The sequence below is a fragment of the Mesoplodon mirus genome (assembly GCF_964341445.2).
Source record: "Mesoplodon mirus genome assembly, chromosome: 13".
In the NCBI taxonomy this organism is placed as follows: Eukaryota; Metazoa; Chordata; class Mammalia; order Artiodactyla; family Ziphiidae; genus Mesoplodon; species Mesoplodon mirus.
This window is the reverse complement of record NC_138989.1, coordinates 82,520,312-82,546,602: the sequence shown is the minus strand read 5'-3', so window position 1 is coordinate 82,546,602 and position 26,291 is coordinate 82,520,312. Positions and strand designations below refer to the sequence as shown.

Here is a 26,291-nt window from a genome sequence, read left to right as displayed (position 1 = left end):
AGGGTGTAAGTTTGTGAAGTCTATACTTCTACATAGTTCTTAAGGTCTGACCATTCCCTTTCCTTAATTTCATATTTCATTAGCACCTCCATCAGCAAAGTCTGACATTAGAATCAATGTTGTCAACTGATACCAGCTCTGGAAAATGTGGTTAGAACGTGACGTTATTTGGAGTCTACGGAAGTCAAAATTTGTGATATATTCCGAACAAGGTCATTTAAAAATGTATCTTTTGATCAGCTATGATAAAAGACTTGTTAAAAGGTAATAGAACAACAAAACGCAGAACATTTAACCCAATGTGGCGTTTAAGAACTTTAAAAGCATATAATGAAATTCAGCAGCTATGAGAAATCATTCTTGCCTATGAAGGGATTTCTAAATGACTTCTACACAAAGCACTATTTTGATAACCTGGTTCTATTTCTATGAAAATACCATTAAGTAATAAGGGACATATTTTTTCAAATGTCACAATCCAAACATTTTACCATTAGGCCTAACATTCTTTTAATGAGGTTTTATTACTGTGTTAATTTTAGTCTTTGCTTTGCAAATGTTCTGCCAACTCACTCCAGCTTTTGTATTGAAGGCTCTAGGATATCAGCAACATTGGCTGATTCCTAATTTGTTTGATGTCTCCTATGTCACCATTTCACTTTTGCTGTTTTACTAAAATTTGTTGGTACCTACCCTCCAGTAACTGCCCAGTTTATGGGACATCCAGAAATTATCTAGTTAACCCTATACTAATTAAAATCCAACTCTGCATCTGGTTATTAAATAGACTGCAAGGCAGACCTTGTGAACGAAATTTTTATTTACACACTGTATCTAGAAGCAGATACATAAATTCTTTATACGATTAATTTCCAAAAATGTGCAAGAAATTACTCTAATTTGTTTACAAACCAAAACACGTATTAAAATCAATGGACTTTGGATAATTCATTCTGTGGTGTTCTCAGTACAAATGGTACACACCTGATTCGAAACATACAGAAAAGTGTAAACTACAGCAATCTGGATTGCAAGTATTAATTCCATGGCACTCCAACGACTATAAAATTTCCTTAACCCAACATGTATACTTATTACAAAATTCTATAAGAATTTTTCATCATCTCTGGATGTAGAGTTTGGATCACTTTTCAGAAATGGCAGCTACACATTCGCCATGTTATAACTGATTGTTTATAAAAAATCTTTACAGGATTAAAAAAGTATTAAAAGAATCCGAATTTGTGATTACTAGCGTACCAATACTTTATTCTAGAATTTTAAAGTTATTTACGGAACTGGCGACTGTTCCTTATTAGAGTTTTCAACAAAACTGTCTATTGCTGGTAGCATGATTTCATTTTCAAATTAAGACTTCGCATTCGATGAAAAGCCATGAAGATTTAAAATACATTACTTTGAATCATTCATAAGCAAGTATCTCTCATATACAACGTGAAATGTACAATGATCAAAATTGGCATTTCTGAAAGCATTGTTAAGAAAGATATTCAGGCTGGTAGCACTAGCAGAGACATTGCATATAACCTACTTAAGATTTCAGTAACTTTTATCCTGTTTCAGTAATACTGGCTCAGAAATTATCATGTGTATATACTTGCGTTTTATTTCCTATATGCCAGTGATTTAGCCTTTTGGAACATGATTTTCTTTAACAGCAAGATGGATGCCCTGTGTAGCTGGTTTCCTTAAAAACTATTTTTAGTTCTATGATCTTTTCCTGTGATATTTTTTGACCTTCCAAAATTTTCACATTATTGCACCAGAGAACAGTTTTCCTTAGAAAGAGCAAGAGACTTTTTCAAGTACTTTCTATGCTTTCTTATTATTTGTAAAATTGCATAATAGTGTCCTAGTAACACTAGAAATAGCTTCTGGCCTCCATCATGTTTCTGTGATGAGATATTTGATAAAAAGCAACTCTTGATTCATTTATTATGGCAGAAAGATACAGCTTTCTTCTTTTCTTTTTCTTGCCTTGAGCTCAGATTTTCAGAAACATATATTTAAGAAATCACTTACAGGTAGTGCCCATGTCATCTAAGCTACCATTCAACAGAATCCAGAAATTCACCCAAATGCTACCTAGACAAAACTACAGGATGATTTCTCTTTTTCCCCTTTCCAATTTTAACCAGACTGTTTTACTACCCTACAAAGCCAGTCTTTCACATTATGTTGTACTGCCTATATGCCAAATGGTTCTCTTTAAACAAAAGCAGAAAATATTGCAACGCTCCTTTCTCTGTTTGTAAATAACTTCTTGGCAAATATTTTTATTTTTACTGATACACTATCAGACCCTAGCAATTTGAAATCAGATTAGAATAGGGCGTTTTACTTAAAAGTATTTTATATTATGAACATAAAAAAGCACATTAAAGATTGGCTTTCTGAATTAGAACAGTATCAAGACTTGCCCTCCATAAAAACACAAAATACAATTTTAAAACCATTTATATGGAAATCAGAATGATCGTAACTTGAAACCAAATGGCTAGATCTTAAACACATGGTATCATGAAGAAGGCGTGGGGAACAGGCTATGCCCACATTAAGACGGGGTTCAGGGCAGTCCAAAGACCTCTGTGCACCATGATCTCACAAAGAGTACATGTAAATGCTTCTAGAAACATGGAGAAGCCATCTCAACATTTATTATTAATACACAGTGACTCTGTGACAATACCTGCCATCTAATATAGATGCACAGGGACTTTTAACTCACCCTAGATATATTTTAAATTGTTTAAAAATAAATAGTTTTGCAAAAAAATAGTTTAAATGTCTTGCATTAATTTGATAACAAGTTTACAACTCTGTAATAGTTCTTAATCCAAATAGCTTACAATGAACACTTAAGTTATATTATTACAGTATACTCCATATTCCATCTTATTAGGTGAAAACATATCAGAAAATGAAAGAGGAGTCTTTGTAACAAGGTACAATCAAACATTCCACCAAAATTAAGTACCTTTTCCCCTTTAAGTCGAAATATCATAACAGATATGATGGCATTGTGCCTTTTCTTGGTAATTCTCAGTTGACTCTAAAAAACAAAGAGAGAAAAAAAATGGGGATCCTGCTTATGTCTGAATGACAACGCTATTAAATTTGATCTGAGACCTTTACTCTTGTTTTTAAATGAGGGTAAGAAATAGGAAAACCGAGGGACAAAGGAAGAAATGTCTTAAATTACGTTTCATCTGAGAGGGAAACATTTCCTTTAAAGTTATGTAGCTAGAAACACCTTCTGGATGGAGCAATTCCGAAATACTAATGAACCATGCAGTAAATAAACACTGCCATTTCAAAATAACTAAAAAGTATTGGAGGTAACATACTCCACCCTAATGATGTCAACTTACTAAGGACTTAAAAAGAAATAAATAGAAAACCTATTTTTAAAGGTCAGTATATATGGTAGGCAAACACTTCCATACACCTGATTGGGTTTTAATATTTTTCTTACATGGTGCTCCACAATCTCCACTATTTTTCAACTAAAGTCACTGGGTTTTTTTGGTTTTTTGTTTTTGTTTTTTTGGTGGGGGGAAGGAAGGGTCAAATCTAGCACATCTTAATAGTGACTGCATGAAAGAAAAATATAAGCCCAACTTTAAAACAATGTTTTCTTTCTATTCAAATCAATTTAAAACTTTATATAAACTTTATGTTGCAAGAGGATCTAGTCCATTTATGAAAATCATTTCTACATCAAGTTCACCCAAGAAAATGTTGACTAAGCTAAAGAAATCACAGATAAAACATTTTACCAAAGGAAAGTATAGATAACAATAAAACTGCTTAACACCGGAAACTATGATCATCTAGTATTTCTTTAATAGTTCTAGTTCCATTAGGTCTTTATATGTTATGCCAATTTGTACCAGAGTTTAATGACAGAAAAGGCAACAATTTCTAAATTGGTGGTATACATTTCTTTACAATTCTGTAAGGCCATTTATTAAAACAGACAAACCACAAGATGAAAATGAAGGCAACAGAAAAGTCCAACTTCTCACAACCAAAATAACAGCACAACCTTAAAAATAATTTAGAAATGAATGTTGTAAAAGATATGTAGCAGATCTCTGTTCCATTACCCAAGATTATGTCAGTTCATAATTCTAAATAATTCCTTCTAAAGTATGAAATTAAAAATCATTTTCAGTGTAGGTGTGAATTCTGTGATTTATCACACGGCTATGTTTACTCAACACTATCTTTGAAAACGGGCCATTGAAAGAGACATAACAATGTTCATTCTATAAGTTTCATTTAACTTTACTTAGGATTGAATACACATGAAATGTGCTTTTAATGCATAAAAATCACAGTGGATAGCAGCAAAGGACTGGGGGCGGGGTGGGTAAGGAGAATCTGATAATTCACATTGTGATTATTCTGCACACTGATGGAAGATAGTTCACTCTTCTAAAACCTCAAGACTTCCCTTTTTAAAGAACCAAAGTAAACCCAAGACACCTTGCCGACACTTCCCCACCCCTAAACGAACTGGTTACTCTTTTACACATAAAACGGAAACAGTATGGCAGCAAAAGATTCTGATAGCAATGGAAAGTCTGTAAACTGTATTTCAATCTCTTTTTCTTCCTCCCCAAGTGCAAGACGCAGGGTTCTCATAGCCTCTCAGTAGTGCTTCTCCTGTAAATAATCCTTCATTTTGTTTGGCAGAGGCAGCTTCTGAATCAGGTCTATTCTGGTGTACTGACGGATGACGAACCGGCACAGGTACTGCAGGGAGCGCACCTGCATGAAGCGCGACACGGGGTTGGTCAGCCTGACGGGGTAGGTGGCCGAGCCCGGCAGGCGAGACCTGGAGTAACAGAAGGCCCCGTTCTCGGAGTCCCTGACCGAGTGCTCGATCAGGTCCACGATAGATGTGTGTCCTTCCACGTCCGGCTGTTCATAAAAGCTAAACCTACCATTTGAATGTTCGATTCTAGTGTGAAGGGTCTTGCCATGCGAGCGAAAGCTCAAGCTTAAAAGGTAACGGTCGTCAGAACTGTCCCGAACGAGGAAAGAACCATCCGGCACGTTGGCCAGCTTCCCTTCTGCCTCCCAGCGAGTGATGGGGCCCCAGTACCATCCCTGTTTCGCAAGTTTCTTCAGCTCCTCTGTAAGGCTTGTCACGACCATGGGACCACTACTCTGCACCGAGTCATAAACTCTGGCAACCCCGGGGGCAGAGTTAGGATCGAAATTCAAGTGACAGCGCATACTTTCGGCCACGTGGGCGTCGGAGCTGGCGAGCCCGCCGAAGTTCCTTTGGATCTGATTCGTCTGCAGGGGAGGTAGCAACGGTGAGAGTGGCGGGGCGTCCTCGGGACTCGCCCTCGGGCTCTGCAGCACGACTCCCGTGGTGCCGATCAGCAAGCCGTTCACCGACTGGTCCACAAAGATCTCTGGGGCCACCACGAGGTCCGGGTCTACCTGATTCTCGTCTTCGGGGAAGGAGCCCCCTCCCACTGGAGGAGGGACCGTGGAGACTTCCATGGGGGAGGAGCCGTCCAGACAATAGCCGCGCGGTCCTTCCAGAGGGTACATCCCCTCCTCCAAAGGCACAGTGTACTGGATGTAGTCCTGAGGCACGAGTCCGATAACGACAGGCACATGTTCTTCCAGGTGGAGATGTAGGTCCCCATCCTGAGACTCGGAACTCTTGAGCGAGTTCGTCTGTTCTTGGCAGGCGGTGTCGGCCTGGAGGTCGTGGAAGTCCTTGCGCACGCCATTCAGGGCCGGGCCCGGGCCGGGCGAGTGGACCAGGGCCTTGACCCTCACCTCCATCTTGATGCACGTCTCCTCCGACGTGGTGGGGCGCAGGGGCCACGGCGTGGGGCTGTAGTGGTGGCTGCGCAGGGAGGTGGACCTCATGGGCCTCTGTGCCCTCACGTCCTTGAAGACGATGGGGGCCGAGGAGGAGGAGAAGGTGTCCTCGTCCGCGGAGCCCCCGGAGGGCGCGCCACCCTTGCCCTTCGGCTTCTGTTTCGCAGAGAGCCGTCTTTTCAACGTACCCATTAGGCTTTCACTTTTTGATCTACTCTTTCCGCCTTTTTCATCTTCACTGTTGAGATCACAGCTGGCTATATCCTTCCCATAGCAGCTACCAAATAAGGAATCCTCTTTTCCAAAGTCGCTGGCTAGTGATGGTTGTTGTACAACCATAAAATCCGCTTCTTCTTTACTTTTATTCAAGTTGAAAGATTTCCGGAAGGTTTTAAGACTAATCTTCTTCATTCTGACTAGTTACCTAATCCAAGGGAATCAATTTCTCTCTGGAATATTATCCTCGAACATCTGGAGAGGCTGCACGCAATGCTGCATCTATGTATTTTTCCCGCTTCATTTACCCTTTGGAGCCATTTTCTAAAAAAATGCAAAAAATAAAAAAATGTTAAAAGGTCACATTAAAAAATATTTCCACAAAACGTTTTATTTTAGTCACTTTTAACCCTTTAGCTTCTCAACAAGGATGCCTGAGTATGTTTATAAGAAGGTAAGCTCCATTAAGACAGATACTTTTTCCATTTCACATAGCACAACGCATCACTGCCTACTACATAATCAGCACGTGACAAGTACTTGATAATGCTTAAAGAGCAAAGCCGACTCTACCTCTCTCCTTTCTGCACCTTACTTTGATTTTACCCTAATTATGGTTCGTGCTCCTCACTTCCTAACACAGCTCTAACAGAGCCACTCATCTCCCTCACACTGATCCTCCACACCATCCCCGGCCTCTCCAGCCACCAGCCTGTGTCCTGCAGACGGCCAGCACTCAACAAAGAAGGCCCCACGTCCATAACAAGCCTAATCGATTCTACAACAAACTATACGTATTTTTAAATATTCAAACATCTGTAAACATGAATTAAAGCAGTTCCATAATCTGTGATGAGTTATCTAGGAAAAGCCTAGAAATGTCCTTCTATAGCTATGAGTTCAGCGAGAACAGGGCCCATCCACCTTCGCGTTGCCAGTACCCTGCACAGCCGAGTACGCCCCGAGAGGGGTACTTGGAGCTTCAACACTTTCCCCTGCAGGGAACACTCCTAACAACTAGATAAGTACAATTCATCATAGTAGTAGAAACTGCATGTATTTGTCTTAACAGGTAGAAATTGGTGACCTGAAGACTAATAAAAGCCTCCCTGTGTTAAGTGATAATTTTCTGGCTCACTAGCAATGAACCCAATTTTGTCCACCAAAAAACTGGGCATCAGTTCACACAGATATTAAGAAAACCTAACTACCAATATCCATAAAACCAAAGGCTGTGAAAACCAGACAAAACAAACATGTTTTGCCGCAACAACAGGGACGTTGCAAAGGAAGTAACGTTTACAATAATAACCAAAAATCAGCAAATTCTCGATAAACGAGATCAATGGATCAGTATCCAAAATGGCTTGTATCTGGTCTGTCTGGAGCGTCACCCCACCGCCTCCCAAACCCAGGCATGTAAATCTATTTAAAGCTCGACGTAGAGGGTCAGGCCCAGCTGACTTTCTAGGAATGATATAAAATGTTAATTCAGATTTCTAACTATTAGAGAAGTGCAAATCAAAACTACATTGAGGTACCACCTCATATCTGTCACAACGGCCAACAGTAAAAAGTCTACAAATAAAAACTGCCGGAGAGGGTGTGGAGAAAAGGGAAACCCTCCTGCACTGTTGGTGGGAATGTAAGTTGGTGCAGCCACTGTGGAGAACAGTATGGAGGGTCCTCAAAAAACTAAAACTAGAATGACCATATGACCCAGCAATCCCACTCCTCGGCACATATCCAGACAAAACTCTCATTCAAAAAGACACATGCACCCCTATGTTCATAGCAGCACTATTCACAACAGCCAAGACATGGAAGCAACCTAAATGTCCATGAACAGATGAATGGATAAAGATGTGTTACATAGATACAATGGAATAGTACTCAGCCATAAAAAGCACGAAATAATGTCATCTACAGCAACATGGATGCAACTTGAAATTATCATACTAAGTAAAGTAAGTCACAAAGAGAAAGACAAATACCATATGATATCACTTATATGTGGAATATAAAATATGACACAAATGAACCTATCTAAGAAACAGAAACAGAAACAGACTCATGAACACAGAGAACAGACTTGTGGTTGCCAAGGAGGAGAGAGTTGCGGGAGGGATGGAGTGGGAGGCTGGGATTAGCAGATGCAAACCATTATATATAGAATGGATAAACAACAAGGTCCTGCTATATAGCATAGGGAACTATATTTAATATCTTATGGTAAACCATAATGGAAAAAAAATTAAAGAATGTATATATGTATAACTGAATCACTTTGCTGTGCAGCAGAAATTAAAGCATTGTAAATCAGCTGTATTTCAATATAAAAAGGAAAGAAAAAAAAAGTTAGTTCAGTTTCAATCTTAATTATGAAGTCTTGTTTTTCTACCGCTGTGCCTGGTTTATACTATTTTCCTCCTCCTGATAAATGTTCTCTTCTTCTTTCCTAATCCACCTTTCAGGGAATTCCTTAAAAAATATACTTCCTCCTTAAATATTCTCTGATCACCCAGCCAGAAAGGAGTTCCCTCCCTTTTCTGGACTCCAAATACTCAACCTGTACCTCTTTAATAGTATGTCACACAGTGACTTAGAACTGCTTGTATTCTATTCATGTCTTATCTCTCCAACCAGATTGTAGTACTAAAAAATAGAGACCATGTCTTATTCATTTTTTATATTCCTAACCAGGAACTATCATTAGATACTTAATATACACTGCTTAAACTCTTTGATACCAAATAAATATTCCTTAGCTGTCAAGTAAATGGATAGAAAAATCCACACTGTGCAAAACTGGCTAAATCTCCTCTTATCAAAATAAAGCACTCCATATGGCTGATTCGCCTTGTTGTGCAACAGAAACTAACACAGTATTGTGAAGCAATTATACTCCAATAAAGATCTAATAAAAAAATAAAAAAATAAAGCACTCGGGCTTCCCTGGTGGCGCAGTGGTTGAGAGTCCGCCTGCCGATGCAGGGGACACGGGTTCGTGCCCCAGTCTGGGAAGATCCCACATGCTGCAGAGCGGCTGGGCCCGTGAGCCATGGCCGCTGAGCCTGCGCGTCCGGAGCCTGTGCTCCGCAACGGGAGAGGCCACAACAGTGAGAGGCCCGTGTACTGCAAAAAATAAATAAATAAATAAATAATAATAATAAAAATAAAGCACTCTATCTCCTATAAGAATCAAGTCATTAGTACAAACGATCAAGGATTGGCAATTCCACATAAAAAAAGCCACACAGAAAAACACGTGTCTATCTGTTAGCAAGCTCTACCATACGGTAACGGGTGTCCACTCCCATACTTCACATGGTATGTGTTCAGACATGTGAAAACTACTGAAGAAATTCCACCAAATAAATACTAGTAAAGAGAAGGCAGTAAATACACTAAATAACATCCCCTCCCCCAATACTTAGTATCATGTAGTTGTATAAGTACATCTAAAAATAAAAAGTATCTTTGATCTCACAAGTTGAGGCTGGGTGAAAAGTAGCATAACAATGGCATTACCTATATAAGTACTATGCTGTCATGAGGATCCAAAAGAAACATAAGGTTGTCCTCAGTCTCAAAATATTACAGTAGGTGCTACAGACTGTCCTTTCTGCTCGTAAGCTGCTTTTCATGAAGTCCTCTACTGCCCTTTCCCCCTCCCGTTTGTAAGATACTCTACTGGATCCAAGAGGAGTTAAGATGTGTGATTCAAAACTAAGAGATGAAATCTGTGAGCTCCAAGATGGGAGAAAGAAAACGACAGGAACACCAATATGTATAAAATAGACAACTAGTAAGAACCTGCTGTATAAAAAATAAAATAAAATTCAAAAAAAGAAAAAAAAAAACGATAGGAAGAGACCGGACAGACACAATCTGATAGAGTATCTTTAAGCAGTCAACTATGGACATGACCAATGATTAAAAGCCCTAAGTCAGACTAGACTGTAAATAAAGACACAGGGGAGGGCACAGTGATTCCTGATGCTGCTTCCTAGCTGCACCCTAACCTGCTGCATGCTAGGGTGTGGGTAAAATTCACGAGTGGGTCTTAGTGGCTCTGCCAATCCCCTGAACTCACAGACCAAATACTCTATGTTCCTTTCTCTACCTGTCACTTTCCTCACACCCTCAACTGTCACTTTCCTCACACCCTCAAAGAAGTCCTGACCTACAAAAAAGGTCTTCTGTCTTCAGAGAAAACTTTGTAAGTGGGAAGAATGCACCTTAGTGGTAACAGAGCCAGTGGCCCTAAGGTCCCGGTGCTCACCATTTCCTGGGAGAGGCTGCTTGGGCAGTGCAGACACAAACCAAGTAAAGCAAGGAGGACATGATCGTTGGTAACTGTGACAGATACCATGAAGGAAAGGGAGGCTATCAGAGAACACCAGGGTTCCTACTTTAGGCTCCATAAACACATAAGACACGTATCCAAGGCCTCTCTGACAGCCAAATATTTAGGCTAAGGCTGGAATGATGAGAAGGAGCCAGTCATGCAAAGGAAGGCTGAGTGAACAACTTTCTAGATTGAGGGAAGAGCACGTGCAAAGGTCCTGAGGTGGGAAACTGCAGATGCAAAACTGAGAAGCCCAGTGTGCCCAGAGTCCCAGGCGTGAAGGAAGAGTGGGCACAAGACAGGCGCGGCAAGGCACCTGGGTCTGGTTCGAAGTGCCATGAGAAGAACTAAAAGGTTTCAAATACGAACATGGTCTAGAGTATATATGCACTTCCCAGTTCTAAGACCACACATCACCCTCTCCAACACAGACACAAACCCATCGGGAGTGTAACTTTGTTGACAAAACAAACCAAAAAAGCCCACAAAGAACCCAGGGGTCTCAAACTGCCTCATCTGAAAAACAGATGAACAGTTTCTGAATAAAATGTAAGATGTTAAGTCATTTGGAGCCATTTGGAGATCTAGGGGAGGACTATCCAAGTTCTCCTAACAGGCCACATGCCTCTTAAATTTTTCTAACAATGGATGGGTGGGGAGAGTTCAAGTTCAACATAAAGCACTGGAGAGACTCAAACATGAGTCAACTGCATATAAAGGTTTTATTCATAGCTAGTTTCCATTTGCAAGCAATTCTTCATAATGCCCCAATTTTGTGATATAATTTTAGTGAATTACATTCAATTTCAATTCTGGTAGGAAATAGTTGTAGTTGCAAACCCTTCAGGGTCCACCAGTTATGGATATACCAGTCATTAGAAACGTGTGTGTGTGTGTGTGTGTGTGTGTGTAGGTGTGTAGACACAGTTAATGCAGCTAGGAACACATACAGACTCATCCCGAGGTTGCATGGAAAACATCTGCAGCACGTGCCCAAGCTTCAAGGATTCATAACTAGGTAAGTTCTGAAAAGTAGGTTCAGAAGACGAAGAAAGATTCAGAACATGAAGTGGAAAGGAGGCCTGAATAAGAAAGAACACACTGGGCTTCCCTGGTGGCGCAGTGGTTGCGGGTCCGCCTGCCGATGCAGGGGACACGGGTTCGTGCCCCGGTCTGGGAGGATCCCACATGGCGCGGAGCGGCTGGGCCCTTGAGCCATGGCCGCTGAGCCTGCGCGTCCGGAGCCTGTGCTCCGCAATGGGAGAGGCCACAGGTGAGAGGCCCGCGTACCGCAAAAAAAAAAAAAAAAAAGAAAGAACATACTGCAGGATCCAGGCAGCCTATAAGAAGGCAACAGCCTAATCTCCTGCCCACATACACTCTGGTCTTCCTCGAATCCAACTGCCAAACTGCAGGAAGAGTAAAACCCGAAAGAGCTTTCCATCTCACCCAGTGAAAAACAGAAGTCTTTACAGCGGGCTGTAAGGCCGCACGTGATGTCGCGCTCCCATTCCTACACCAGTCTTCCCCGGCCCTCTCCACTCGCCTCCTGGTGCTCTGAGGATACTACAAACATGCTGCCATTTAGGGCCTGGGTGCTGGCTGCAAACATTACACAACCAACTCCTCCCCCGCCACTTCTTTCAAGTCTTCACGACTGTCACTTTCTCACCGAGACCTGCCCTGATCACGCCATTTAGGCTGCAACACAAACCCTCTTACCATGCTCATTCATTTTCCCTGGCAGACAACACAACTGTCTTGGTAGGTTCTCTGTCACTCTCCCCCCTCTTTAAAGAACATAAGCTTTACAAAAGTAGGGATATTAACTCTGCCTTATTCACTGATGTGTCCCAAGCATCCAGGAACACAGCACGGGCACAGGAGGTGCCCAGTAACTATGAGTCAGTAAACTGTAGACATGCAAACCTAATCAGGTATGGCGAACAGATCCCCTGCCCACCTTCACCTTCCTCACTCCCCACCTCAAGCAATAATTCACCATCATTCAGGAAAAAGTTACAACACTCCTTAACATGGTCAATAAAGTTCTACACAATCTGGCTATTTTTGATGATTTCTGCTCCATTCATATTCACCGTATTTTCACTCAACACAGAACTTTTTAACATACTGCTCCTTTGATTTGAACTGTGTTTTGTTTTCTTTTTTTCCATTCTCCTCCTTGACTAATTCCTTCACACGTCGTCAGCTCATTAGTCAGTTCCTCAGGGAACATGCCTTACTCTTCCTGATTATGTGAAATCCCCCAATTACATGATCTCAGAATACTGCATACCTCCCTGGCCTACGATTTTTATCTGGGATGTATGCTTACATCTGTTTGTATGATTATTTGATTAATACCTATCACCCCATCAGACTATGATTGACACAAAAGCAGAGACTATGTCCATTTTTTTCCCAGCATGTTATCACAGCACCTAGCTTGTATCTGGCCCAAAGAAGGCACTCAATAAATATCTGCTGAATAAACAACAAAGTAAAATGAATGAGAACACTGGTCCACAATGACAGGCGACTTGATGCTGATGTATATAACTGCCTCAAGAGCAGATTCGGTAACTGCCTCTGACGTGGTAAGTATTACATTTAAATTACCCTTAGTAGATCTGGGGTTCAAATGGTTCTGCTTCCCACTATCACATCCATTTCATAGAAAACAAGACTGACAACCACAGTAAAAGTACTTGGTAATTATCTACTTGATAATTATTCCTTTTTCAACTACCAACCCATATGCAACTTAATATAACATTCAATAAACAAAATTCAATCCTAAACATTAGAAACTACAAAAAGTTCTAGTAGACCATATGGTCTTTTATCTCTTCCCTTCATTTTCTAGGCAAAGATTACTCTGGAATTTTTAAGAGTATCTGTTTTTCTGTTTGCACTTCTAAAAATATATGCCATCTTTTTATAGGATTACCATCTGTCTCATCATGCCGAAGTAAATGTTCTGAATTAGTTTCACTGCTTTTCTAATTGTAAAATTTTAAGTTTACACATATATTTGAAAATGTGTACAAAGGTTCAAGGGGAAGTTTTAGACATGAATGCTTTATCCATACAGGCAGAAGATAACATCTTCAAATAACTTCACAACCTCTTTTTTAAGGAATGATTGGAGGTAGTCATGCTTGCCACTGTGAAATGAAAAAACTTAAAGGACAACATCAAAACAACTACCTAACCTTCAACAAACAAAACAGCATTATTGCCATTTTAAAAGTGAGGAAACTGAGTCTCAGAGGGATTAGAACTTGCCCAAATAAGTTAAATAACTTGCCACTAGGAAAACTAGCAGATCCAGAATGTGAACCTGGCTGCTGACGCCAAAGCTCACGTTTCCCCTACAACAAGCTGCCCTGCTGGTCGTGCTAGTGCTTAAGGCAGCGGTTCCCAAACTTTCCTGTCTTGGGACCTTTTTGTCCTTTTAAACATTATTGAAGGCCACAAAAAGCTCTGTCTTTGTGGGTTATATCTACTGAAATCGTTTCTTAAAAGTTAGTTGCCCTGGGCTTCCGTGGTAGCACAGTGGTTAAGAATCCACCTGCCAATGCAGAGGACACAGGTTCGAGCCCTGGTCCGGGAAGATCCCACATGTCACGGAGCAACTAAGCCCGTGCGCCACAACTACTGAGCCTGCGAGCCACAATCACTGAAGCCCGCGCACCTAGAGCCCGTGCTCCGCAAGAGAAGCCACCTCAATGAGAAGCCCGCGCACCACAACGAAGAGTAGCCACCACTGGCAGCAACTAGAGAAAGCCCACGCGCAGCAACAAAGACCCAACACAGCAAAAAAAAAAAGTTAGTTACCCTGGGAAATCTGAAACCATATCAAGAATTTTTTTACTCTATTATATTTAATCCCTATTAGAAATTAGATTTAATAAAAATATTTATTAATTCATTTTTAAATGACAATTTACTCATTACATGTTAACATAAATAACTTTTCAAGAAAAATAAATACATTTTCCCAAACAATAAAAATTCAGTGAGAGAAGTAGTACTGTTTTACGTTATTGTAAATCTTTTCTCTGTCTGACAAGACAACTGCACTCGTCTGTGTTTGCATTCAATCTGTTACAACATGTTGTTTCAGTTAAAGTGTAAGAAGAAAATCCAACCTCCTACAGATAGAGAACTGGAAAGGGGAGGATATTTTATTTAATAACCTTTTCATATAACTGAGGATAGTCTTCTTGTGATACTAGAACAAAATCAAGTGCTAGTTTCTTAAAAGTTAGTAGTGCTAAGAAATCTACAGCCATATCAAGAATTTTTTTACTCTACTACATTTAAATCCATTGGTCTCGGTGACATTTTGAATGAATCTTTTATGCATGCATGATTTTTTAACATCATGTATTAGTTATTTCATTATACAATATCAAAAAATTACATTTAATATCACCACTGATCTCATCAGAAAAGTCTGTAAGTACTGGGAAGCAGTTAAGCAAACAGTGGTAGATAGAAGGTTTCCACAGTTCTAATTTTTGCTTGAATTTAATGTGGGCAACGATATTGTCCGTGAAGAGGAAGGCTTTACTTTGACCATTTATGAGAAAATATCGACTGAACACTCAAGCTGATTAACCACAGTTTGTCTGTCAATTGTTCTTTTAGGTAAAAGTGGCGTGTCATGAAAGAGCAGCTAGTTCAGTAAGTAACTCAAACAATGGCCCAAGGCTTAGCTCAAGACACCTTCATTAGTATGTGGTGCACGTGCTTCCTACGCACTTCCATTTCATCATAAGGATTTTGAAAAGGTGTGTACTCAAGGTCAAAATGTAATAAAATTCATAATTTATAGCTTCATCAATGACATTCTTAAATGTAACTGGAATTTTCTTCTTACTGCAAGTGCTTGGAGGTGAAGAACATATGACTACTATGAAAGTTTAATACTATTACACAGTTAGTACCATTGCCTCGCCCGTGGTAAGGCACCATCAATTTTATCCACAGTGCTTTTGCACCCTCGGCAAAAATGGCGATACAGTGAAAAAGGCAAATGTTTCAGCATTATTATGAAAGGGGATCCACAAACCATACCTTGAGAACTGACAGCTTAAACTATCTGTGAAGACAGTTTAAAAGAACAAAGAGAGAGACTTTTAATGTAAGCAAAGCATCCACATTAAAAATCAGCAAGAGAGCAGGTTCACTGTTGTAACCATCTCTCTGCATTTCAATTTCCAGCCAGTTTCTGAGCGTGACATGGCTGATGCCCTTCCAGGTCAGCTCCTTGGATTCTACTCCACTGCTTCTGAATCTGTCAGGTCACTACCTGCCATTACCTTTATAAAAAAGGAAACATAAAAAAGAGATACTAAAGCCTTTCCATAAAGGGAGAAGTAGAAATGAGGGAAAGAAACAGACCATATAAAAAAGGAAAATAAGGTCAATGGCCAACATAACAGGAGATGGAATTTAGGTCCCAATGTTTGTTATGCCAATAAATATGAATGGGATACACCCAACTATAAAAAGAAAAAGACTTTCAGATCTGGTTTTTTTAAATCCAATCATATGTTACATATAAACAACACACTAAAACCAACTGCCTCATAAAGTTTCAAAACATCATAAAATTTCTATCAGCCACCTCCTTCCGATTCTCCTCTTCTTCAGCATTCCTGTGATTTTCTTATTCTATCAGCTGAATTATATCTACTGTATTCTATTTGAGATCAGGAACACTATCACTTGGTCACTTGTTAGACCCCAGTAACTGAAATAGTTCCTGGGCATTGCTGATGCTCATCCAAACTTTTCTGAACTTAGAGTCTTTTTTTTTTTTTTTTAAGTTCTTTCTACAAAAAAAAATCCATTTGTAAACACTAAATAAATGCAGATGGCTAAAAAAATTTTCTGTGGAATTAGGTCTAAGCAAAACCACTCTAAAGGACTATGAAAATGTTACTTCAAAAAATATCTCGGCCTTTGTACGAAGGTTGCTTTGCAAGTGTGATTATAATTTTACTTAAAAGAAGGGACAAACTGGAAATCATAGATGATGCATTATGGAAGGCTGGAGATGATATAATTCAAACTGATAGAGTTTTTAGTCACTGATTATTTAAAGAAAAGACACTGGTCCTACACTTGGAAATGAATGAGAGTGCATATTTACTTCTTTTAATTTAAAATAAAATGTTTAAAAGTACATGAGTGTATGTTTCAGTGCAGTTTTTCCATTAACTGATAAATACCAATCCTAATTATTTTGGGGAAAAACCCTCTAATAGAAAAGAATGAAAAAAGGCATAAGCTAAAAACAACTGGCTGTCATAATCAAGAAAAAAGGGAAAATGTATTTACACAAAATTAGAAATTGAAAGAGCAATAACTATGGATCTATGAGAAATCAAAATATGTAAGAGTACTTTGAAATGCTATGAAAATTAACCTGAAACTCAGATGAAATGGATAATTTTATGGCAAATATATCTTACCAAAATTTGTATCAGAAGAGGGAGGAATCCAAAAGAGGCTAATAGTTGTCAAAGAACCTGAGAAAGTTATCCAAGAACTACCATGGCCCTCTCTTCCCTTGGGGAGAGAAAGTGACAAGTCACTATAGATATATGTCCAATACTCACTAAGCTACTCTTCAGGGCATAGTGAGGAAAAAAAAAAAGGCTCCCAAATTTATTCTTGAAGTCAAAAGAACATTGATACCGAAACTGGACAAAGACAACAAATTCTAAAAAACCAAAACACCAATCTCACTTATGAATACCGAAACAGAAATCTTAAACATCAGCAAACATTCAGAGTAGTGGGGGGAAACAATTCAACTAGATAAGGTACATCCCAGGATGGCTGGCATGGCTGTATATTTGCAAATTATTAGTATAATTTATCATAGATTGAAGAAGCAAAATCATATGAGCATAGCTATAAAGAACAAAAAAGATCTGAAAAAATAACATCAATTTCTGACTTCCCCCCAAAATAGTCTTTGTAAAATAGAAATATATGGACATTTAACACGATACATATAACAAAATTATGAGCCATAATGAATAATGAAGAAATGCTGAAAGCCAGCAACAAGGATGCCAATTATCAATACTTTAATTAGCATTATTTTTAACATATTAGCCAATTAATTAGACAAGAGTAAGAAATAAGTATAAATATTGGAAAGGAGGAGACAAATTGTCATTATTTACAAGTGACATGATTGAATGAATATCTGGAAATACAACAGATGCAGCTGAGGAACTATTAGGGGGGAAAGAAGAAAACTCAGTTAAGTAACTGCTTACAAAATATATATGTAAAAATCACTAGTAATTCTATATTTTTTAAAAGCTGGTAAGAAAATATAATAAAAGACTAGATTCTACTTATAACAGTTTTTAAAAAGATGAAATTAATTTTTTAAATGTCCAGAACTTCATGAAAAACTCTAAAACTTCTCAGAGGATCATAAGAGATCTAAATATATAGAAAGACTTATCTTGTTCTTCAATAAAACAATTCAATTCTGTCAAAATATTAATTCAAGATCCCATGAAAACATCAATGATGTCCTTGCAAGAAACCTGACAAAATGATATTGAAGTTAACTCTGACATATAAACAATGAAAAGAGTAAGGAAAATCCTAAAGGACAAATGAAGGAGGATGAGCTGCACTGGATGTGAGAACACATTGTGAGCGCTTAAACCTGGAGGGACAAAGACTAGGAAGTCAAGAAACAGACCAGACACATAGGAAAGGCTCTGTAACTAAGACAGGTTGAACTACCGGAGGAAAGGTGGGTTATTAAAGAAACGATGAGAGTAGGTTGGAAAACCATTTAGGAGTGGTGGGGAAAGCAAGAGTCTGACTTTATTTCTTATGTAAAAATAAATTCCGGAAGGATCAAATATGTAAACAAAATAAGTAAATAAATGAAAGTTGAAGGAAACTCTTAAAAAACTTGCACCGCAAGAAAGACTTTCTAGGCACAACATAAAACCTTGACTCCATAAAGAAAAAGATCGACAAAGGTAACAATGCAAAATGTATAAATTTCTGGATAGCCAAGAAATGGCATAAAGCCAAAAAACAAACTGGAGGAAAACTGCCAACACATATGACCAAGGATTAATTTCTGTCACATAGACCACGCTCTTAGAAATCAGTAAGAGAAAGGCACACAATCCTATAAGCAAACGGGCAAAATATACAAAGGAACAGTTCACACAAAGAAGAACGATGGGAGAAAAGTCAAGAAAACAAGTGAGAGAGAAATCAGGCGAGCAAGAGAGGGAGAAGATGAATTCCAGTGGCCAATCAACACCCTAGAAGATTCTCAACTCATTCACCACAAAGAAATTAGAGGAATTTGGGCGTGATGGGAACTGTTCTACAATGAGATTGTGATGGTGGTTACAGGACGGAATGCATTTGTATAAACTCAACAGACTGTACACGATAAAGGGTGAGTTTCACTGTACGTAAACTGTATATCAACCTTAAAAATTCACTGAAAAGGAAATTCAAAGCCAAACAAGATAGTATCTTTCACCCATGAGTTTGAAAAAACTAAATAACAACGTTGGCAAAGGTATGGGAAACTAGCTCTGATAACTAATCGTTGAAGTGCAAATTGGTACAACTTGTGGAGGATTATTTGAAAATATTTATCAAAATTTTAAAATTCACGTATGCTCTGACCAATAATTATGCTATTAGGAATTTGTCTTTTGGATCTGTATTCATGCCGGAAACAGGAACATATGGAAAACGATGTTTGCTACAGAATTAAAAAAAAAAAAAAACTAATATTACTTGATCATTTACCTAGTAATGGCCTACTATTGGTAAGTATAGGCCGCATATTGGCCTGATATTGGGTTAAGCCTTTGGAATACACTGTGTCTCGTTTAATCCCGATGACCCAGCGAGTTCGGTACTGGGCACAAGTAGAGCACAGTGGGAAGCACTCCTCTGAAACCGGAATGCACGAGTTCACGTATATACAAGGTCCACCTTTTACCGGTGCGTTATCTTAGAAATAACAGTATCAGTCATGCAAGTTAGTTGTGAGATGTAAATGTGTTCATAAATGTGATGTCCTTAAAAAATGCTGACCACACGGTAAGCTATACGGGTGCTTGCAGCTAAAGGCAGTCGTAACAATAGTAACATTCCCATTGCGTAAATGGGGACGCTGAGGCAGAGATCATGGCACTTGCCTAAGATCACAGAACTGATTCTACAGAACGAGTCCACTTAATCACTACACAAGACTTTTGCTGCATAATTCATTTTGGTAAAAATGTGGAATTAATCTACATATCAGGGAGCAACAATAAAAATACACATCAAAAATCAGTGGACTAGTTTATTATAATCCATCAATACGATGGAATATTATATAAAGAAAGGGGTCTAAGATATATTGTTGGAAAAAGGCAAGTTACAAAATAAAGTGCAAATATGATGCCATTTGTGTATTTACTTGTACGCCTAAATATGTATAGTAAATGTCTCAAAGAATATCCAGGTTCTCAGGGATTACACTTGTACTGAATAGGGAATGGGACCAGGAAGCCCTACATGCAAGACATACATTTTCTACAGTAGATCTTCCTGTAGCAATGGAGCAGGTTTCACTTTACTACAGAACAATGACCACCCTCTCCCCGTACAAAAGAAAACCTGCGGCCTGTGTAAAGGAATGTGTGTCTGTGTGTTTCAGCCACCTGTGTCATGAGAAGCAGGACTCTGATGCCCTCAGGGTCAAAGGTAAGGCCTCAACAGCTTTCCTTAATCATCCGTCTCTCTAAACCTGCTTAAACTGTTCCCAGTTTTCCCCAGCTTCTAATCTCCTGATCCGTCTTCCCCTTTGCACCTTGCCTTGTCTCATTCCATATACTGCACTCTCTTCTTTCAGTCTTTTGCTTCCTATTCACAACCCAGACTCTCCCAGCAGCTCTGATCCCTATGAAGACCAGGAATGAACACCTGATCCAGCCAAATCCCTGACATCAAACAACCTCGGTACCACTGAGTTCACTCCATACAAGCGGTTCTCATCATTCACTACAATTTCTGTATGTTTCCTTAACTATGCCCACCTCTTTGCCTCCCTCTCCTACAGTATTTATCACTCCAGCTCACGTACTTGTCCTGACACTGATAAAACACTGCACTTCCTTGAACAGTATAAGGAGATAGCTGCAAACCACAGTAAAAACACAGGGATGAAAGATAAAGCCCTTACCCTCCAGGCCCTTAGATTCTAGTAGAGAATTTAAGTAAGCAAGCATTTGCAGTAGGGTTGTAAAAGGAACACATTTAGGATGCAACCATCATTCAGAGAGACCTAACTCGCACCAGGAGGAAGAGGGGAGGTGTCCTGTCACTACGGCTACTACCACCACCACAAGCCCCACCCACCAGGAGGTTACTATGCACTAAAATGCACACTAATCTCCTTGAATCCTCACAAGAACTCTGTTTGGAAGGTCCTATCTCTATCTCCATCTTCTGGAAGAGTAAATGAAACCTTAGAATGTTTAACAGTTGGCCCAAAGTCACAAAGGAAGTTGCCAAGCAATAGACACAAGAGCTGACCGTTGGCAGTTTCCTGTCACGTGTCACTTTATCTGACTGTGTTAACACAACATGGAGCCTGGGAGGACAGAGCCTTGTGGTTCTGAGCAGAGACTCTGCAGCCATCCTGACGGAGTTCAAATCACAGCCACCACTGCCCAATGATCTTGGGCATCCATGCCTCCGTTTCCCCATCTGAAAATAGGAATTAAAAAGTATGTATCAAGGGGGATCCACTTCTGCCATGATGGAAAGGGAAGCTAATAAATCCTCTGTAAAAAGCAACTGTAAAGCTGGGCCAAACTGTCAAAAGCAACCATTTCAGCATTTTGGAGATAAATTAACAGCATACAACTGAGAAGCTTATTCATAAAAACCAGTGAACATTGGGACTTCATTAAAATTACAGACTTTTTGTGTTGCAAAATGAATCATTAAGAGGAAAGAAAAGCCACAGACTGGGAGGAAATATTTGCATACCATGTATCTGATAAAGGACTTGCACCCAGAACAAATATATAAAGAACTCTTTAAGACTGAATGAAAGACAAATAACCTGTTTTTAAATGGGCAAAAGACTTAAATAAGACCTTTTACCAAAGACATACAAATGGCCAGTAAGCACATGAAAAGGTGTCCTCACACTACTGGTCGTGAGGACAATGTAAATGAAAACCACAGTGAGATACCACCACCCACCACCAGAAGGACAAGACCCAGCCTTAGCAAGAATATAGAGAAACTGGAACCCTCCTACATCACTGGTGGCAACGTAAAATGAGCTGGCTTTTAAACATTTTTCTTTTTTCCTTATTACAGGAAAGAATGATTAAAATGCTTGACTAGATATACAGAAAACAAAGACTTATGAAAAGGCAGGTAATTTCAGACCCCTAGGAGTCACTCCATATCAGTTTATACAGATCACCTACTTTCTTTTTTCTAGAGCTGTATTGTGTATTGACGTTTTATTCTTTTTGTGGTGTCTTGAAGAACTTAAGTTTCTCACTGTATTTTAGTCGAATCTGTAAGTCTTCCCTCATTGTAGGCCGCTTCTATTGTCTTAAGAAATTCTTCCAACAATGAAAGCATGTATCTCCTGTTATTTCCTATTAAAAAGTATTAAAAGTTCTGCCTTTCACACGTAAGCCCTTGGTTAATACTTGGTCAGCACTGACGTATGTGTGAGGTCGGGATTAATTTGCATTTTTCCACAGGGATAACCAATTGGCTCAACACAGTCACAGAAAAATATTGACCCTCATAAGAATCAAAGAAATGCGAATTAAAATAGTAGTGATTTTTCACAAGTCAAATCAGCAAAGATTTTCCTAAATGCTGATATTCCCTACTTAAAAATGTCTTAATATAGTTGTAAAAAATCACTTAGCTATATGCAACTCTTAAAAATATTCATACTCTTTGACCCAATAATGCTATTTTTATAAATCTTGAATATGAAAACAAAACATAACAATGTCCCCTGCATTATTATGTGGTGAAAAATAAATTTAAATTTAAAAAACCAGAAACATTCTAATTTCCAACATTATGAGAACCGTAAACAAAATTCTTAAACATCTACACAATGGAACTTTAGGGAACCACTAAAATTGATATTTATACAGTTAAAAATAACATGGGGGAAAAGTTCATATTGTTCATTTGTTAAGGGCAAAAACACAGGAAACAAAATCTTATGTAAAGTGTGGCCTCGATTATGTAGAAAGAATAGGGAGGAAAATCAGACCAGAAAGAAATACAGCATAACTGTCAACTGGATCATGGAAGACTTTGTAAATATTATTTTCAATACCTTATTTTCAAAATATTCTATAATAAACATGGAGTGTTTTTATAAGAATAAAGTCTGTAAATTTGTTTGTTCTTAAGGTACTTTTTAAAAGGGAATGGCTGAGTAGATCCATCAGGTAGGTCAGAGCAGAACGCAAGGTCTTTTCTTGGCTTTCGCACATGGCGTGACCACCAAACAGAAAAGTAAATCAATAGATAAGAATATTGCATTATTTTTGTTTTATTACAAACTAGACAGCCCCCTCCTCCTCAGCCCACTTAAAATAACTTTTTGTAACTCTGACGTTACTTTTTGTTTGGTGTATGAAATATTCAAAGTTTAAATGCTAAGAGTTAATAAGCCCACCAGCTCTTCAATGACCCTCTTCCCTCCCTACTTCAGCTTATATCCCATGATTAATCACCATCATTCCCCAGCTCATACCTTCAATTCCCTTCCCCCATTCTCACTCTGAAAAACTCCCCTGGCAAAACCACAACACCCGTTAAATCAGCCTCTCCCTGCGCCACGCCTGCACCCTTACAGGGAACGTGGCTGGAGAAACACGTGACCACTCTGGCTGGTCTCACTTTGTAGTCATCACCATGAACCTCAGATGGAGCCTTAATGCTGCCTGGAAATCAAACCACATTCCCCTGGTCCATTCACCTCTCACTTTCCTTGCAGACCATGTCACGTCTTTCCTCGTACCTCCAACACCTACTCCCCCATCTTCAAGCTCAGCGGATAGCCCAGTGTCCTATTTCAGAGAGAAAATTAAGAACTTCAGAAGAAAACTGCAGACTCCAACACCACATCAACCCATATCCATCCTTTGATTATATACATCCACGCACCTTTCTACAGGGCCCCCTCCACTGGTGTGCTTGGTCTCCTTCCCCGTCCAAAAATTTCCCTCTACTGGATCACTCCTAAAAATGTCACTTCTCACAGATGCAAAAAAACTTGTCCTGACCCCACTTTCCCCACAATCTATGGTTCTACCTCTTTAATCCCCCCTGCAGCAAAACGCCTTGGGAAAATCATGCATACTTAAGATCTACAATTCCCTTTCTCCCATTTTCTCCTAAACCCAAGCCAGAGACCTACTCCACCACCATTACACAGAAACTGCTTTTGCCAAGGTCACTCATGACGTCTCCACTGCAAATCCGGCACCGGCTCTCAGTCCTGATCTTACACACTCTACCAGCAGCATCTGACACAGCTGGTCACCCCTCAGATGCTCAGCCTCTAATCTCTTAACGTTGGGGCACCCTGCACTCAAACCCTGGTCATTGCTTCTCTATCTACACTCACGTCCCCCAGCAACGTCACTCATTCTCATGCATGGAATAACGATGCGTCATCGACTCCCAAACTTTTATCTCTTTATTTAGCCCAGTTATAGTCAACTCCCCTCTTGACTTTGCTGCTGCGCTGTCTTACAGATACCTGAGACTTAGCATGTTCAAAACTAAACTCTGGATTTTTCCCATCCCACCCCCAAACCTGCTCTACCTGCAGTTTTTCCCACTTTCATTTATGGTTACTCCATTCTTCCAACTGCTCAGATCAAAACCTTCAGAATCACCCATGGCTTTTCTTTCTCTCACTCCACATCCAATAGCTCAGGGGTTCCCAACCCCCGGGCCTCGGACTGATACGGGTTCTCAGCCTCTTAGGAACAGGGCCGCACAGCAGGAGGTGAGCGGTGGGCGAGCGAGCGAAGCTTCATCTGCCACTGCCCATCATCATCGCTCGCGTCACCGCCTGAACCATAACACCTCCCACACTGGCCAGCCCCAGCCCCGCATCCGTGGAAAAACTGCCTTCCATGAAGCCGGTCCCTGGTGCCAAAAACGTTGGGGACCGCTGCAATAGGTCACAAAATCTCAATTCCTATCTTCAAAATATAGGCAAAGTCCAATCACTTTGGGGTCCAATCTCCACACCGGACCAAGCTGCTGTCCTACCTTGCCTGCATTACGGCAACGGCCTCCTAATTAGCTTCCTGCTTTCCCCTCTGTCCCCGCTCCCACCCCAGTCTTCTCTCAACACTGCACTGGTGCTCAGGGAACTGGCCCCAGATGCCTGTCACTATCCTGAGTAACAAAGTCCTTTATCTCTGACCCAGGAGTCTCATGTCTTCTGGCAGCAACCATGAAACTGTTTCTGGCTAATCTGATAGCTTGCAAGGAGGGTAAAATCTCCAACTCCTCACTAAATAACTGAAATGTAGTAAATGTAACAGAATTGCTTTCACTTCTTTTAGATCCTCTGGATCTTCACACAATAAGCTTTATTTTAAAAAGCAATATGGTGACTTCCCTGGTGGCACAGTGGTTAAGCTTCCGCCTGCCAATTCAGGGGACACGGGTTCGAGCCCTGGTCCGGGAAGATCCCACATGCCGCAGAGCAACTAAGCCCGTGCGCCACAACTACTGAGCCTGCGCTCTAGAGCCCACGAGCCACAACTACTGAGCCCACGAGCCACAACTACTGAAGCCTGTGTGCCTAGAGCCCATGCTCTGCAACAAGAGAAGCCACCACAACTAGAGAAAGCCCATGCGCAGCAACAGACCCAAAACAGCCAAAAATAAATTTAAAATAAATATATTTTTTAAAAAAGCAATATGAATATTTGCATGGCTACAAAGGCAGACATTTAAATATAATCAAATTAAGAAAAGTAGACTTAAAGTTGCCATATAATTTAAAATTAAGAATGAATTTATAGGGCTTCCCTGGTGGCGCAGTGGTTGGGAGTCCGCCTGCCGATGCAGGGAACACGGGTTTGTGCCCCGGTCTGGGGGGATCCCACATGCCGCGGAGCGGCTGGGCCCGTGAGCCATGGCTGCTGAGCCTGCGCGTCCGGAGCCTGTGCTTCGCAACGGGAGAGGCCACAGCAATGAGAGGCCCACATACCGCAAAAAAAAAAAAAAAAAAAAAAAAAAAAAGAATGAATTTATAATTACAGCAAAAGCTCTAATAAATTTTCTTTTTTTAACATCTTTATTGGAGTATAATTGCTTTACAATGGTGTGTTAGCTTCTGCTGTACAACAAAGTGAATCAGCTATACATATACATATATCCCCATATCCCCTCCCTCTTGCGTCTCCCTCCCACCCTCCCTATCCCACCCCTCCAGGTGGTCACAAAGCACCTAGCTGATCTCCCTGTGCTATGCAGCTGCTTCCCACTAGCTATCTATTTTACATTTGGTAGTGTGTGTATGCCCATGTCACTCTCTCACTTCGTCCCAGCTTACCCTTCCCCCTCCCCATGTCCTCAAGCCCACGTTCTACATCTGCGTCTTTATTCCTGTCCTGCCCCTAGTTTCATCAAAACCACTTTTTTTTTTAGATTCCATATATATGTGTTAGCAATATAGTATGTGTTTTTCTCTTTCTGACTTACTTCACTCTGTATGACAGACTCTAGGCCTAATAAATTTTCA

The 26,291-nt window shown here is 40.0% G+C and overlaps 1 protein-coding gene across 4 annotated transcripts in view; it reads right to left on the bottom strand.

Moving 5' to 3' along the window:
- Positions 1-796: 796 nt before the first annotated feature.
- The window catches only part of SOCS6 (suppressor of cytokine signaling 6), a 34,535-nt gene continuing 9,040 nt past the window's right edge, over positions 797-26,291 (bottom strand). For 3 of the 4 annotated variants that reach the window (XM_082639989.1, XM_082639992.1, XM_082639990.1), the window contains one exon: positions 797-6,414. In XM_082639989.1, the coding sequence (XP_082496115.1) occupies positions 4,678-6,285 (1,608 nt within the window). In that variant the 5' untranslated portion in view covers positions 6,286-6,414 and the 3' untranslated portion in view covers positions 797-4,677. Of the gene's footprint in view, positions 6,415-21,055; positions 21,230-21,966; positions 22,155-26,291 lie in introns of those variants that run through there. The other variant, XM_082639991.1, reaches the window with a different exon arrangement.